The sequence below is a fragment of the Fusarium vanettenii genome (assembly GCF_000151355.1).
Source record: "Fusarium vanettenii 77-13-4 chromosome 3 genomic scaffold NECHAsca_2_chr3_3_0, whole genome shotgun sequence".
NCBI lineage: Eukaryota > Fungi > Ascomycota > Sordariomycetes > Hypocreales > Nectriaceae > Fusarium > Fusarium vanettenii.
Genome location: NW_003315880.1, coordinates 2,086,413 through 2,102,908, shown reverse-complemented (window position 1 = coordinate 2,102,908; position 16,496 = coordinate 2,086,413). Strand labels below are relative to the sequence as shown.

The window sequence follows — 16,496 nt, the reverse complement described above, 5'->3', positions numbered from 1 at the left end:
CGAAAGTGGTCACGGAGGGAGAGCAGGATAGAGGAGCCAGGGGTTACGTGCTTGACAAATTGCAAGCAAATCCATTTCCATCATTACTTTTTTTGTTGTCCGCTATTGCAAATAGATATAGCCTTTTCATCAAAAGCCAATATCCAAAAAGCGACCAAAAAAACATCCCAAGTGTCATATCTCGAAGCATAACTCTCGTTTCAGAACATTAAACAACGCCCAGGCCTCACAATGGAGACCCCATTAAGATTACTCCCCAGGCGCTCTATCACCGGATTATACCTGTGTATGAATTTTCACACCTTACAGAGCGAAAAAGGCAGCCAGGATGGCGAGGAAACCGCCCATGGCAGGGCCGGTCATGGCAGCGGCGTTACCAGTCTCAGAGGCAGCGGCGCCGGTCTCGCTGGTCTCGGAGCCGGAGCCAGTGCCATCACTTCCGCTAGCACCAGTACCGGTAGCCTTGGTGGTGGTCCTGTTGTTGGGGCCAGGGGTGACGGGGACGTCGGTGGTGGTAGAGAAGATGGCAGGGAGGGTGACAGAGCCGGTGATGGAGGTGTCGACGCTGGCAGTGACGGTCTCAGTGTTGTCCTCCTCATCAGAGGCAGTCTCAGTCTCGGTCTCAACCTCGGTCGCGGAGACGGTAGCAGTGGGAGTGACGGTGCCGGTAGACTTGCCAGCGGCCGAGGAGAAAGCCTCACAGGCAGCCTGGGCGGCGGCGAGAGCCTTGGGGAGGTCGGCAGCCTCGCACTCCTTCATCAGGCAGGGCGAGATCTGAGGGGTGAGCTTCTCCTGGAAGGCGGGGTCGCACTGGCAGGCGGTATCCTCGAGGTCGCAGCCGGCCTTGGGGACGTACTCCTCAAGACACTTGAGCTGTTTGGGATTGTGTTAGACGGTGTTGTTGTGACACAGGTGTCCATGTTGATGTTGACTTACAGCGCACTTGGGCTGGCCAGTGAAGTCCTGAGCGGCAACCAGGCCGGCAGCAGCGAGGAAGAGAGTAGCCTTCATTTTGAATTATAGAGTTGGAAGCACAATTGATGAGGAAATTTTGTCTTGTTCGTTGAATTCGTAAGCTCGAGATGATGATGCTGGTGGGTAGAGGTAAGAGGCGCTCATCGGTAGGTCGGTCCAGGCCCTTTTATAGCTGCTTCCAACTCCCGGAGGCGCTGTTGGTTAATTAACTTACCCCATAAGAACAAGCCTTGTTAGGCGGACAAGGGTCTCTTGACTGAGGGAAACGGGCTCCCGATGGATCAAATTATCCATTCATCGGCTGGTCGGACGGGCCTCTAATGGGCTTGTCTCTGCTCTGGGCTGCCTGTCCTGCCCCTGGACCCCTGGAAGCTTGGGAGCTAGAGTCCACTAGACCCTGCGCTATGCGTGCCGGGGGTTACGTGCCTGAGAAAAGTAGCGTGTAAATCCCCCGTACTGGTACTTTGTCTTCCCCAATCTAGACGACAGGAGCCATTCCCGCCCAGCCAAAGCTTGAACGTGTTTGCCCAGAAGTTCTTTTTTAAACTTTTGGCTGAAACCTGCCCAACAAAATCCATTAGAAAGGAATGAATCCTTGGTGCCGTTTTTCCCGTTTTGCCCCAGACAGAAATTCAATACGGATACGTACAACATGGCCCCCATTTGCATCGAGAAGGCCCCAGTTTTCCTTCAATTCCTCCCCTCCCCAGGTCTTGCCAGAATCATCCGTTTTTGACCCTGTAAACCCATCAACTGAGTACCTACGAATAGAGAAGAGGTCATTAGAAGATGCTGGGGGTGGTTCAACAGCCGAGAAACCACGCCATGGCCACCAGAACCACCGAGATGAAAACTCTTGGTGAGGCTGGGGGTGAAAAGGAAAGGTCAAGATGGAGAGAGGGCTTACTCAGTTGTCAGCTTATTACCTTATATCCCCTCCATCTTCTCGCATGGTACATGCCGCTCTGGGAAAGGATCAATCCTCTCGTGAGGCATTGCCATGCCAACGTCTCAAGGCCATTGGGCCGGCCCATCGTCTCTCTCCTTCTCTATGAGGAGCAGCGGCGTCAATCCCTCGTTTGAGAGTGCAGAACTCACTGCCATCCTCTCAGGGATCATTGGTGGGTACCTCGGGGGCTTTTTGTTGACTCGTCAAGGTGCTTCTAATTCTGGTGAGGGGGGACGGCTTCAACACTGCAGGGTCATTCTTTTATCCATACATGGATGCATCTCGGCAACTGCTGACCCTCACATGACGGCTTCAGGTCAGGTCAGACCACGATGGCTATGATTTCTCAGAGAAGCATGCTAGATTCTATTTTACTCGAGATTCAACCTACCTCCGGTGCCTGGCCAGCCACGACAGTACATGACACTCGCGTCTTGTCGCCATGCACACGCATGCAGATGGGGGTCCAAGGATCAGGACGTAGGTGTTGGCAAATACGAACAGACTTTCCACTGGCCTGCCTAAAATCGATGCATGGCAACGTAACATGTACCGAATTGTACGGATACAAGTCTGCCTCTGCCTCATCTTGTCTTGGACCGGTCTCTGCCTCTCCCTCAGATTCAGATGCTGCCGATCCGCATTTAGCGCTATGCAATGCTGCTTGACAGAAAGCTTGGCAGTCACCGTCCAAACGCTAACCAACATCTCGCCAAGGGCTTTGAACAGTTGAAGTATTGATTAAAGCGTCTAAACTACCTACGTAACCATCATGAATCGTCATCCCACCGAGGCCGGTTCATGATGATGGGTCTCGCTGGGTCCCAAGGTCCTCGTATCTCATTCTTGTACTTTTGTAATCCAATCAACCACCAGCTGCATCCTCCTGTTGCCAGTACCGCGATGAGTACTCCTACAATCATTCCCACGAGTCCGCTCTTCCATGGCCATCCACCAGTGCCCTTGGTATCGCCCAGTATGAGGCCTACTCCAAGTCCAGCCCCCAGTACCAGTAAGATGGCCGACACCACATGGAATCGCCAGCTGCGGTGCCTCGCATATCGTCGAAAGACGGGAAACAGGCCAAACACTTCGATGCTGAACAGCGTCAAGCTAAAGACCTGCTTCGTGGATGGTAGCCGGCTTGCCAATACCGTCGATGCCATGAGGGCAGCATTGGTCGAGAGTGATGCGGGAAACTTGGCTCCCACGCCGCCCGAGTAGTCAAAGAAGAAGATGTTTATGGCGAGGAGCCAGAAGGACATGGCCCAGATGCTGTCGCTCGATGTGGACCGGGTAAGGGATTTGAGGATGGGGCTAAGTCCAAGAAGTGTGCAGTAGATGAGGATTGCCGACTTGATAGTCTCAGCTCTCTGTCGAGACCGGCTCTCTTCAGCAAGAAGGGGTTGTGGTAGCTCGGGGAGGTGCTCCTGGCTTGCCCGAGGTGTGTGCACAGCACCGCTTGTCAGCGAGCTGGTTGAAGTGGATTGCGCTCGTTTGATGGCATGGTGCGCGTGTAGGTTGGTGGTCGAGCTCGAGGCCGACGGCGCGGCCGATGGTCCGGCGGTCGACGGGACTGAATCGATCCGGAGCGGAGGGGGGCGCCGAATACTACCGGCGCGGCCCGGTCGCCTCATGCTTCCGGTCCGGCCAACTCTCCCCGTCACTGTTGCTGCTGCCACTCCGTGGCTCGTGTCACCGGGGTCCTCGATCTCGGACAACCAGCGCTCCCAGAGAATCCATCCGACAAAAGTAAGGAAGCTGCTCCAACTTGTGACAGACACGGGAGAGACACGCTCCTGAAATATACCAACAAAGCAAACGATGAAGATAATAACGGAGCAAACATGCTGCAGTATAACTGTTGAGTCGGCGACGAGGGGCCAAAAGTCATACGGCTTAAGACGGGGATTCCGCTGTAGGTTCTCGAGAAAGGTCGCTTGGTCGGTATAGTTGTCGGGATCTGTACAAAACTTGGTTAGTTCCCGTCCCTCTCGTCGCGGAAAGCAGTTGATCAGTAGACGCTTACATGATTGCTTCACCCACATCAACTTCTTCCATGGCCGCTTGCGCCTGCGACTCCTACTACGCTCGCCAGGACGGCGAGGCGGCGACACGAAGGCATCGTCAGGGGAGAGATGGGAGCGGCCAAAACCATGAAGTGTCGAACGGTCTAACGAGGGGAAGGTCGTCTCGTCATCGGTAGGGGATGGCATGCTCTCTGGATGGCATTGGAGGCTGTGGAGGTCACGCTCAGTCGTAGGGAGCAGATCTCTTGTTCGCGTATGCCTTCTCTGGCGACCGTGTGAAGACCTTCTGTGATGATGCCAATCAGGAGGATGAGCATGTGCGATGAGTGGGTCGCCCAGGCTTAGCGGGCTCGGGGATCGGGGCAAGCGCGCCGTCGACATCGAGTTAGGCGCGTCCCGCTAGGACGGGAGCTGAATCCGAATCCGCCTGCCTGCCTCTTTCAGCGATGGAGGTCTACTCCAACATGCATTACCCTACTAGGTAAGATCTGTTGCACAGCATGAGGCTGTTTGGCGATGGTGATGATCTGTTAACATTGTACTCAGAATACCTAGATGTCAGGTAAGCAAGTCAAGTTTGGCCGAGAGCTTAAGCTGCATGAATATTTCAACGCCTACTTGCAGCACCTATCCATACTGCAGCGTACATTCACGTTGAGAAGAGATGGAAGGAGCAGTTTGCAGTTGTGGGGCCTGCTTACCGGGCACATACATCTCCTGCAACCACAATGGCATGAGCGTTGGTGAGCGGCCAGTACCACAACCTTTCATCTCACCCAACAGCCTCGTCCACCGTCAACCGCAATCAAGCTGCTACCAACGTCGCGGTAATAACCCACTCCCAAACAACAATCAAAGGAAACCATCCATCACCAATATCACTCATGGCAACTGCACCTCAAAGGCTGAAGCGTGCGTCTCGCGCCTACTCTACCCTACAGTGTCGACTCAAGACAGCGCTTCATGACAACGCCCGTCAGCTCAACGAGGCAAAAGACGCCATGCGCGCGTTCGAGTGACCAAGGAAAGTCATCCGAGCGGCAATGGCTGACTTGATATCCGTACTAACGTTAGCACCGGCCAAACCACCGTGCTCATCCCGACCTCTGATGTGAATGGCTTGCTTCCGTCACAGCGCAGATACGCACACCGATGTTTCATACGCACCCGCATCACAGTTCAGTTCAGCCTGCCATGGACACCATGGCCACCATGGGCTCTCTCAAGACTCATCCTCATCACCGCTCTTCCCTTGGTCCACTCTCCCGCTTCATCAGTTCGTCTTGGCGGCGAGAGGCAGCCCACACCACCGACTCCAGAGCATATCCATGCCCTTCCTCCCAACCGAGATCCCGGCTTGATGTCGTTCGTTGACACTCAGGATGCAGGCGTGCTGTTCTGTCACACTGATACTACCACATCCCCCCACTGGCTCCTCACCAGTGACCACTACCCACCGATCCCGACAGATCAGATTTTTGAAAACGTGGTCTTGGGACCAGAGTTAATGCCCACGCGGCCCGTACCTGCTGATGCGCCTTTATCGTCGAGATTGGCGACGGAGGCAAGCCCGAGCAGAGACACGCCTGATGCTTTTGCGTCCTGCTCAGCCTGGACCGATCTCAAGCCTCGAGTCTAGAGATCTGCCCGCCAATCAAGCCTCAGCCTGGCCAAGGTGTTCGTCCTTGGTGCTTGGGTTGTCCCGGAACCAGTCAGGCGGCACCAATCGCGTACCATCCCGCCTCAGCTTTGCAAGCTCCACACGGGGTTACCCGACATCCCTTGCAAGCTCCAAGCCCTCCCGCCTCACTTCGAGCGCATGTCAAGCCAACCCAAACCGCTGGGACCGTCTTGTCAGCTCTGAATGATTGGCAATCGCCTTGACAAGTTACCATTCGAGCATTGGGTGCGTCGCCCGCCCCGGCCTGAGAATGGGAGGCCTGGAATTGGCCGAGAACGGGAACGGGAACAGGTTCGAGATGCATGCCGGAAACGACGACATGCGAACCTGGGCTCAAAGTGTTGCAGACCCATCATCCTGGAGCCCGTTCCCGTCCCATGCTGACCCCGACCGACCCCGGCTTCCCCATCACCACCAGAGGCCGCAGTGAAGGTGATAGTTGGTTGTACTCCGTGCCAACAAGCTCCGCGTTGATACTGACTGGACTTCGTCCGCCCTGGCATCACGTCGGCTGCGTCCGCCGGCTGCGCTCTCGGGAGGCGCGTATTATGCAGCCACGCCCAGGATAGCCTGCCAACAGTCTTCTCACATCAGACCATTACCCAAGACGAGCTGTGCTGGGGTTCTAGATTGGCGAGAAGCTTCGAATTCTGCGAGCATGAAGGTTCTGGGCCGCCCTCTGCAGGCTCATCGGCCGCCCGATCATGACGACACGTGACAAGACATGAGAAACATGATGCGGTTCCAAGACAGGCGCGAGGCTAACATGTCTGGCTCGGGGCTGAAAAGCTCAGCCGGAGAGACACTAGGGTGGCGCTCTCGAGCTTGCTTTTTAATACAGAGCTAAGAGGCGCGAAATACCCGATATGTGTGATCGTCGACTGGACCTCTTGCACCATCTGCGCCTCACCCCGGTCCTATCACCACTCTCTTCCTTGGAGAGCGGCCTCATTGGTTGGCTGACCGAGGGAGCAGGATGGACCATGCAGCATGCCGCTATCGAACCGCTAGAAGCGGTGTCGGTGAACCATCCCGGTTTTGGCAGGCTGTGGCACAGTATAGCATCACGTCCCACGATGGCTTCAAGGGGGATCATTGATTTTCCCCGCCCCGGACATGCCGCAAACAGCCATCCACCCCCAGCATGTAGGTATGACACCGTTTCCGTCCTGTCCTCGTGAGACCCCTGTTCTGGACTCGACAGTATGTAGGCCGACGTGAGATTAATACCGCCGCCCGTACCTCTCTGCTCGATCCTAGACCTCCAATCATCTCCCGTTATGCCACCTGTTGAAGCCGTGTTGTACTTCTCGCACTAGAAGCTCACCTCCCAACACGGTTGCTCTCATGAAAGTAGGAGGCCATGTCATCCTCCACGTCAACATCGTCAGTGGCGAGCTTTGGCTCTCTTCCCACTGAACTTCGCCTCAAAATATGGTCACGAGCCAATGAGCCTCGGATTGTTCTATACGGCGACTTGGTCCAGAAAGACGGTTCTTATCCGTTGCCGAGTGTTACACAGCTCAACGCCGAGGCGCGAGAGGAAACCAGGATAGGGTATGAGCCTATTGGCCACGGATCATACTTTGACTTTTCCAGAGATATCCTCGTTTGCGACCACAAGATTTCAGACCAAGCAACCGACTCTTACCTGGAAGATCTGGCACCGCGGATAAGACGACTTGCCTTCTGGGATTGCTTCCCCGACGATGGTCGGGTGGATGGACCATACCACTACTCTGTCTACCTGTCAGCCTGCTATCGTCAACGAGATTTCGGCAAGATCGAGTTCGACCGATTCTGGTTTCCCAACCTGGATGACTTGTGGATCGTCAAAGTGGGAGAGATTGATCCAGCATGGATGATCCACATGGACGCAAATGCTCCATATGAAGATCGTCTCAGAGACCTGGCTAAGCAGTTCCGATACTGGGTAGACGAAAACATCATCGAGATGGCGCCCCTGGATCTGGACGACCCCGAGTCTCAAGCAGTCCTCAACGAGGGCAGATGCGGAAAGGAAGATTGTCATGAACTCAACAAAGGACGCAGCAAAATGGTGTCCAAAGTTGTCTTTCTGGATGGAAAATACAAGGCGCCCGACGACGACCTGAAATGGGTACGAATCCTGCCATGGCACGTGGATGAGGACAAGGTCAAGGAGAACCGGACCTGTGAGAACAGGATGAGATGGGTCCTGGTGGAGAGGATCTTGACATTTGACCTGCAATGGGAGGGATGGAGCGAATCAGGGTGGGAAGTCAGGAGGCACAGAAGAGGCAAATGAAGGAAAGCATCGAGAACGAGTCTTTTAGGATTCGAGGTGATGGGATCTCGCAAGGACCGACTTGTTTGAGGGCAGGCTCGTCAACCATGCTTCAGCCGTTGTGCTGACAAGATGACAGAGCCCAGGTCCTACTTGCCGAGCAGTGAAGGAGATCCAGAGGCCTGGCCACGCCGGCTTGGTCATGGCTCCCACAGGCTCCTGGCATCGGATGGGAGCTGAAGTCGAGTCCGGAGAGTCGGCGCCAGATTCGAGAGCCGATTATCATGGCACCAAGGCGAAGGTAAAACCGCAGAGATGGCCTTTGTTGGGACATCGGACGGAAAGCGCCGGCTTATCGACATATGAGTCGATAAAACCAGATACAGAACACCACAATGTACACAGCAGTTACACAACAAACGAAGAAGAGCGAGACTTAGTAAATCGGATGTTATATGCACAACCACGAAGACATGGAGAGGTATGCAGTTGCGACTAGCAGATTTCCAGTCTTGACAAAATGTGAGAAGCGCGGATCTGGGACCAACAACGACATGCAAAAGAGAACTCTGGGAAGGATATTACAAGCAGCATGAAAGTGGCGTGGTACTGCACTAATGCATGAACAGGGACTAGTTCGCGACAAAGGGCTGTTCTGACCCGGCCCAAATGTATACTCCTCCTATTGTTATTTGAACGACAATTTGAGTGGCTGCCTTTGTACACATTATTCTATCATGTTAAGAGCTGGAAGCCTAATAAAGAAGCGACATGTTGTGTTCTTGGGTCTGTTCAGGGCAAAGGTGAGTTAAGTATGCTCGGAACAAGAAGCTTAGCAACCTTGGGAGGATATATATTCAAGTTGTGCTTCTTTTGGACCCGAGGAACTCGGATCAGTAGCATCGGCAAATCGGGTCTCCATTTCTCTTGAAGAATAAGAGAACTGTGCTATTATGGACGACGGAGTCCGACCCTTCACCCCGCCATACCGCCAGACCACCCCTAAAGGAAGCCAGGTTGAGACCACTACTGGAGAACTATCTTCAAAGTTGAGGGGAACCTTGTGGCAAACACTTCTTGAACCGGCTGTTGTGGAATTCTACCCAGAGCAGTCCCAAAAGGATCAGCAGGTGTGCTCTATGATCAGTACCCTGATACCAGTCAGTGATGAAGGGCTTAGGTATTTTCAGCGTACCCACCGAACCTTGTTCCAGGACTGTACCTTTCAATGGAGGCGGATGAATGTCTTCAAGGACACTTTCTTGACGATGCACATGACTCTTCCAACCCCAAAGATCCCAGGGATGGGGACAGGTATTCAGGAGACCACTCTCCTTAGTCTCCCAATCCAGAATCTGGCATCGAGTTTCTACGACATTATCCGACCAGACTGGGAAATGAGCTTGGAGCCTCTGGGGCTGCGATCGTTGCCGGATCTGCGCGAGTTTACCATGGCATGTCCTCGGCAATGTGGTGATGGTATTCCCTCGAGTGACGAGAGCAACGCAGAAGCTAATGGAGACTGGTATGGCTTCCGATATCATGTAAGCACACACAGAGTTGAGTTTACTTACCTATCTAGGCAGGAAACTCTGGAGACGGGGCTCGCTGGTAAAGATGTGCTGACAGGCTTATTAGGCACGGTGGTACGTCTATGGATCGCGAGGGAGGGAGAAGAGAACAACTCGGAGAAGAAGAGACGCCACGAGTGGAAGGACTTGTGTCTAGAAACAAGACTTGACGACCCGGAAATGAGAAAGGCGTGGCAGGTTTGGGAACTCACGAGGGTCAGATTTGAGAACCCGGTCCGTGGTAAGCCTGTCATGTTGGTTTCTCTAACTTGGTGAGGTGCTGCTCTTTGGTAGAGTTTAGATAATAACGTGGAAATCTGGTGGAAGCGTTCTAGGCGATAACTATAGGAATTGAAGTTGATGGACGTGTGAATGAATCTATAACAATATTACAATCTGCATGTTTTTGCCTATCTGAGAGAGGATTAAGGCACATGGAGATTAGTTGGGTACTTGTGTATCTATACCTACCTAATTAATATATATTCTGTTCACTAAGAGCAAGATAATATGAGTAAGACGAAAGTCCTAGACTTTATTATAGAGTGGATACGCACAACGCATCGGCAATCTCGTCATCCATGGCCTCAAGTATGTCATCTCCACCTTTTTCCGTTATCAACACAACCTCGGGACAATGGCTAATTATTCTATTCTGGGGCGCAACCAACCATTGTGGGAACACACTATGAGATGGGTTAAGAGCTTATTAATCTCCCGCACCTTTGGGTCGAAATAAACCTCTCGGAGTTTGCGGGAATAGCATCAACTCTGCTTGCCCATTTCTCACTTAGGTCTCATCTCATCTTTGCTCTCTGACGTGAGAGACTGAATCAGCAAAGAGGAGGCCGTTGTATAACTCGGAGCTGTCGGGTAGAGAATGTGATAGAATTGGTTATATACTAACTACCTACACCGCACTTGACACACACACAACTCAACAACACACACACACACACACAAACCGTCAAACATGACTCTCAAAGACGACGTCCTCCTCGTCTACCTCCCCAGCCCGGCTCCAGAGCCTTTCCTAGCACAGGCCCGCGAGCGCTTCCCCGAGCTAGAGGTCCGCTGGTTCGAGGCCCCCATCGTCAACTTTCAGCTCCTCCCGCCCGACCACCTCCCCGACGAGGCGTGGGAGGGCGTCACCATGCTGTGCATCTACCATCAGCCCGACCCGGCCAAGGTCTCCCGGGCGCGCTTCTTCCAGGCCGCATCGGCTGGCTTGGACATGTGGGCGGGGTATCCCAAGTTTCGGGACCCAGAGGTTCAGTTTGCTAATGCTAGTGGGTGTCAGCCGTATGTGCATACTCTCTCATTGTTGAAAGTTGTATTGACTTTGTGTAGACCTCAGATCGCAGAGTGGGTTATAGGAGCGTACCTGTCTCACCAGCATCACTTCCATGTGTATGCTGAGCAGCAGAAACAGCAGCTCTGGAGACCTAGGCTCGAGCTTGGCGTGCAAGTTTCGACAGGCCGCCGAATGTAAGACGACATTCTCACCCCCAGCCCCCATGAACCACCTAGCTAACGGAAAACTCAGGGGTATTCTTGGCTATGGAGGTATCGGGAGGCAGTGTGCCCGGCTTGGACAGGCTTTGGGGATGGAAGTGTACGCCTACACACTCCGCGAACGTCCGACCGCCGAGTCCCGGCGCGATGAGACGTATTGCGTCCCTGGCACTGGTGATCCTGAAGGCACTATCCCATCCAAGTGGTTCTCGGGTGGCTCTAGCAAAGATATTGACCACTTCCTGGAGCAGAATCTTGATCTCTTGGTAGTATCACTGCCACTTGGTGACGCTACAAGAGGTCTCCTCGGCGCAGAGCAGTTCAAGGTCCTCGGCAAGAACCACGGCAAGACGTTTGTATGCAATATTGCCCGAGGCCCCATAATCGACACCGACGCTCTGGTCAACGCTCTGGAGAACGGCCTCATCCAGGGCGCCGCCGTGGACGTCACTGACCCAGAGCCATTGCCAGAGGGACATGCCCTCTGGAAGGCGCCCAACTTCTTCCTCACACCTCACATCTCGTGGCAATCGTCCAAGTACTGGGATAACCTCTCAGGTCTTCTCCTAGAGAACCTAGATCGTCTAGCAACTGGACGGCCACTGCTGAATGTGGAGAAAAGGAGGCCGAATTAGGGGTGTGGTAGGGATGCATTATATATTTCATGATACTCTACATAACTGTACATGGCTTTGAACGCTTTATAGTTCAGAATAAATGCAAAAAAAAAAAAAAGTGAGCTGGGACGAGTATCCAAATACCGCCATGCCTCAATACAAAGAACAACTTGAACCTCCAATATCCAACAACCATTACTCCAACTCTTGTGATGTGTCGGTCATGTTACATTAGATTCCTCCGGTCATTCCTCCTCAAGCTCGAAGCCCTTGACCATTCGCCTGCTGACTTCCTCAGCCTGTTGCCCAAGCTGATGCTGGCAGCTGAGAGCCCCTGCATTCGTGTGGGTATAGCCGGCTCGACTCTCTCCCACTCACGAACCACCTTTTCTTCCTCGTCGCTATCGCCCAGTGCTGGGCCTGGTAACATGGGGAGATGCCTCGGCCCCTTAAAGACGGCTCCACGAAGAGCCGCCCAGGATTCAACCTGACCATCGTCTGCCTCCTCGACGCAGTTGCACTCATCGCCCGCCGGACACTGCGTCTCCCCAGCAGCATGCCATTCCGCTAGACATGCCTCGTGGCTTGCACATCCACAGGCCAAGCACGGTGGGAAGAGGGCATCCACGGGCTCGAGACAGTAAACGCATATAAGCTGGCTCTGAGACCGATGGCAGCGCTCACATGTGCCCACCGCACCGCCGACCTTGGAGTCGGTCGACGTGTAACGAACAGGTTCGAGCTGGATCTCGTGGATGCGGCATACTCCCGTCACGTCAAGCCCACGGCCGGATGCGAGCAGAGCCTGAAGCTGATCCTTCTTGCCCATGGCAATAGGAGGTGAGTTGGCATGGGTGATGGGTCCATTCCCGCTCGCTCCATCATGAGTAGAATCTGGGTAGCTACCGTCCATGTGCCCACCAACCACGTCCTCCTTGAGAGCGTTGAACTTCATAATCTCGAGTCTAGCAAGGGGTTGGTTCCACATTTGCAGCATCTCTGCGTATGCGTATCGATAATGAGCGTATACGTCACCACGATTGGATTCAAGGAGTGGCGTGCTGAGCCAGCCGTCATCGTCGAATATTGTTTGATCCTCCATCGACACCGAGATCTTTGTAGGAACCAGCGGCAGTACCTCGTCCTTGCGGTACTCGTCATCATCCAGAGACGTCCTGCCCCCGCTCGAATCCATCGCCGTTGATGCACTCCATGTCACATTTCCAGGAGCTAGACTGCTGAGGATCGTTTCTGCGGGGTTTGGCTTCTTCTTCCCATGGCTTGGCGGGGATGATGAGCTCACGCCGGCAAACGAACGAGGCAGGTTGGGTAGGTTGGCTGTAAAGGCTGATGCCAGCCCAGAGTTTGCTCGATTCAGGAAGCGTGTGTTTGGAGATGTTGACACACTTGGTGGTGGCTCAAGATCCCCAAGATAGTCCTTGAACTTGTTGGGCGGCGTTTCTCCGCAAGAGTACGAGTTTGACGCCGGATCTCCATTCCAGAGACCATCATCAGATGCTTGTGATCCCGCATAATGGACAGGAGTATGGATGGTCATGGGAGTCGTGATGGCAGAGTTGGTATAGCTGCGACTGTTGATGTTCCAGAGTGAAGCATCCGTCGGGAAATAGTCGAGAGAAAAGGCCGGCGCCTTGAGAGGAAGAGGAGTTTCCGGCTGAGCCAGATGCGATTCAAAGTAGGCCACGCTGTCCGGGGCTGAAGACTCGCTGAATATGCATGAGAGCATGGCCAACATCTGGACATCGGCAATTCTCTCAAAGTAGAAAAACAGGTCCATGATGAAGTCTCTGGCCAGAGGGTGTTGACCCCATTTCACCCTACCCGTCAGAGTCCCGTTGCCTTTATCCACAGCTGACTCTAAAGGAAGAGCGTCTTCGTGACATCTGGAAACCACATCGTGAGCGATCACCAGGATCGAGTCACGCCTCTGGTTGTGACAAAGCACTTCAAGCGGAACGCCCTTCTTTAGGAGTAGTGCCAGATATCGCCACACATCAACCAGATCCCTGGCCCCGTACTTTTCAGCTACCTGGGCATTGTGCTCGCAGACGTCAGCTCCGTCTCCAAATATGGCATACTCGCGAGCAAACTCTTCCTTGGACGGCAGCGTCGCTCGGAGATCGTGTATCGATATCAGGTTCTTTGGTCGACCAGGTCGTCGACGACTTGTGCCGGTGCCTGTGCCGGTACCAACGCCAGTGCCTCCGCCGCTGGAGCGTATTGACCGATCCTCACTCCACGTCTTTCTAAACTGGCGACTGGGGTGATACCACAGGTTGATCTTGTGCATCGATGTCGATTCCGAATCGCTCGAAGATGACGACGACGAGGAAGAGCCGGAAGCGGGTGAATCTGAGTCACCACTGGACATGGATGCGTCCTCTCCCATGAATCTCTGCCGGGGTCCCAGGTCGTGGGCGATCTTACCAAAGCCCGCGAAGAAGGGTTCCCCTTTGGGACGTTCCCTGTATGCGTCCATGGTAGTGGTAAACAGTGCTCTCGCCTTTTCCTCCTTTGAGGGGAAGAAGCAGACCAACCGCCCGTTGTGCGAGAACCTAGCACCGCACGTTCTAGGGGTCGGTGGAACAATAGTCCTGTTGGGAGGCGCAAGTGCGGTGTCTATCTCTGCATGCGGTGGAAGCTCTTGTGACATGGAGGCCGAACCTCCAGCTGGTATGTCCTCGTCAGATTCGCTCGAACTCTCGTCGGCTAATCCGTCGAGGTCGTCATCAAGATCTCGAACATTCTTGAAAAAGGTGGTGCTGCTTTCGAGGTCAACTTCTCCGAGGAGGTATGTGAAGGCCACTTCAAGACAGTTTTGCTTTCTCTGCAGGAACCGATCCGCCAGCTGATGAATCTCACGGTCGATCTTCTTGTGAGTTGCTGCTGGCATAAAGGATGATCTCTCGACGTAGAACTTGGGCGCTCTGGCCTTGGGATAGCCAACCGGGATGTCGATCCTGACCTTGATGAAGATGGTCTCCCCGTCCACGCCCCACGGACCGTTCAACGAGGCGTTAAGGGACAGGTTGTCCATATCGATGTTCTCCCATCTCACCTTGGGAAGCTGCGTACTGACTCGCAAGAGCTCTTCCTGAATAGTATCCGGTTCGGCCCACTCGTCATCAGGATATCCATGACCAAAGATGCCCGAGTCCTTCGACATGTGCCGTTTTGCGCCCGCCGAGACTTTCCTCTTGGTCATGGCAATACCTTTCATCCAACCGATCTGTGACTGGCTACGATCGAGGGCCCTCCCTGAAGTGACCTTAGCCTTCATCGAAGGGCCTCGCCATGCCACGCCGACACGATGGTTCTGGCTCGCGCCTGATCGCATACCCAGTGTCAGGGCACTTTGTCTGTAGTTGCTCCCACCGCCAGGTCGATGATCACTCATGGTGGCAGTCTTGCGATCGCGATCCGTGCTATCGTCGACGGTGCGAAAGGTCTTGTAGGTGGCGCCTTTGCGAGTGAGACTGATGCCCGGTGCCGCAGGCATTCCTCGAGTGTGGCCAATGGTGGCCAGGGTTTGAGGATCAATACATTGAAGTTTGAGCTCATTATCAGTACCCCAGGTGACAAGCTGGAATTCGCGATCGTCCATCCCGTCTTCAGTGACACCGCCGCGACAGCGCCAAAGGAACTCCTTTGCCTTGTGGTCACCATGACCAGGCCAGACATCCACCGGACTCGACGTCACATCGGATCCTTCTTCGAACCGGGTGCTATAGAGGTACAGGTCGCCAGGCTCATTTTGGGGTATAGCAACAACGCCTTGTCCAAAGGGCGTGTGCCGGGCTCTCCATACAGGGAAACCAGTTTCGATGGTGTGTTCGAGAGGATCATCAACGGTGTAGTCCCAGAACTTAATGCTCTTATCAATGGAGCATGACACAATTGCACTTGGCCGATTTCGATTCCAATCCAGGCCGTAAATCTTTGACTTGTGAGCTTTGATAGATTTGAGAGGTTCAGATGAGCGGCGCTCATCCCAAATGTGAAGCCATCGATCATGGGCCGAGGCAAGAATATGAGAAGCTTGGCGACAGTATTTGACCTGCGATGCACCAGCCGTCCAGTCGCAAAAGGTGAGAACTGGCTGGCGAGGTCGTCGAAGATCCCACGCGTGGATGTATCCATCTACTGAGCAGGTTGAAAGGAGATCGGGATGATGAGCAGACCAGTTGACATCGGTGATTGCACGGCTGTGGCCTTGAAGTGAGTGCTCAATAGCGCCAGAACTAGAGTCTTCTCTGCGATTGAGATTCCACACGAGAGCGCGATGGTTGGCGGCTGAGACGATCCAATAGTCTCGAGCTGCAAAAGGGGACCATTGAACATCAACCACCAGCCAGGGGAGGCCATGAGTCCGTAGACGACGCGGGGGACTATACGGCGAATCCAAGTCTATGATTGCCAGTCCGTCGGGTCTATGCATGTCAGTCAAGGTGCATCCGGTATAAATCTGTCATGCAACCTACGAAGCTAAGGCGACATCGCGGCCAGCTGGGGAGATGGTGGCTGAGCCAACCAGGCCATCAACGTGGATGGTGCCATCGGACTCAAAGCTTTCACTATCATAAGCCGACTTGATGATTTTGCCCTTCTTGGGGGGATCGGTGAGCTGGTCGAACGAGGGCATGGTGGTGGGTGGCCGGATGAAGAAGCTATCACGACATTCCTCATGCCAAGGCTCACGAGAAGGGGCAGTGCTTTGATCAAAGGCGCAGCGCCATCAAACGGCTGCAGGTCATCTCATTGTCTGGCAGAGACCCCCTGTAGCAGCTTCTGGGCCGTAATGGCGATTGTCTGGCGAATATTGATGAGATGAATAGGTCACGATGGTTGGTGAGTGAAGCTCGCGTCTCCAA

At 53.9% G+C, this 16,496-nt stretch overlaps 5 protein-coding genes across 5 annotated transcripts; 2 read left to right on the top strand and 3 right to left on the bottom strand.

Moving 5' to 3' along the window:
- Nucleotides 1-45: 45 nt before the first annotated feature.
- On the bottom strand, nucleotides 46-1,082 carry NECHADRAFT_99684 (uncharacterized protein). The gene is made up of 2 exons (XM_003052625.1): nucleotides 937-1,082; nucleotides 46-873 (listed from the first exon to the last, which is right to left on the bottom strand). Exons 1-2 carry the CDS (start codon nucleotides 1,009-1,011, stop codon nucleotides 304-306), a joined length of 645 nt encoding a protein of 214 aa, XP_003052671.1. The 5' UTR covers nucleotides 1,012-1,082; the 3' UTR covers nucleotides 46-303.
- A 1,612-nt stretch (nucleotides 1,083-2,694) lies between these two features.
- Nucleotides 2,695-4,335, bottom strand: NECHADRAFT_36419 (uncharacterized protein; the record flags this gene model as incomplete). Its single annotated transcript, XM_003052624.1, has 2 exons — nucleotides 2,695-3,887; nucleotides 3,954-4,335. 2 exons carry the CDS (start codon nucleotides 4,333-4,335, stop codon nucleotides 2,695-2,697), a joined length of 1,575 nt encoding a protein of 524 aa, XP_003052670.1.
- A 2,657-nt stretch (nucleotides 4,336-6,992) lies between these two features.
- NECHADRAFT_36394 (uncharacterized protein) lies at nucleotides 6,993-7,922 on the top strand (the record flags this gene model as incomplete). Its single annotated transcript, XM_003053120.1, has 1 exon — nucleotides 6,993-7,922. A coding segment is annotated over one exon (930 nt), but the record flags the coding sequence as incomplete, so codon positions are not given.
- A 2,523-nt stretch (nucleotides 7,923-10,445) lies between these two features.
- Nucleotides 10,446-11,622, top strand: NECHADRAFT_36497 (uncharacterized protein; the record flags this gene model as incomplete). The annotated part of the gene is made up of 3 exons (XM_003053119.1): nucleotides 10,446-10,774; nucleotides 10,823-10,960; nucleotides 11,019-11,622. The coding sequence occupies 3 exons, from the start codon at nucleotides 10,446-10,448 to the stop codon at nucleotides 11,620-11,622; spliced, it is 1,071 nt and encodes a 356-aa protein (XP_003053165.1).
- Nucleotides 11,623-11,830: 208 nt separating this feature from the next.
- NECHADRAFT_36807 (uncharacterized protein) lies at nucleotides 11,831-16,267 on the bottom strand (the record flags this gene model as incomplete). Its single annotated transcript, XM_003052623.1, has 2 exons — nucleotides 11,831-16,055; nucleotides 16,107-16,267. The coding sequence occupies 2 exons, from the start codon at nucleotides 16,265-16,267 to the stop codon at nucleotides 11,831-11,833; spliced, it is 4,386 nt and encodes a 1,461-aa protein (XP_003052669.1).
- Nucleotides 16,268-16,496: the final 229 nt, after the last annotated feature.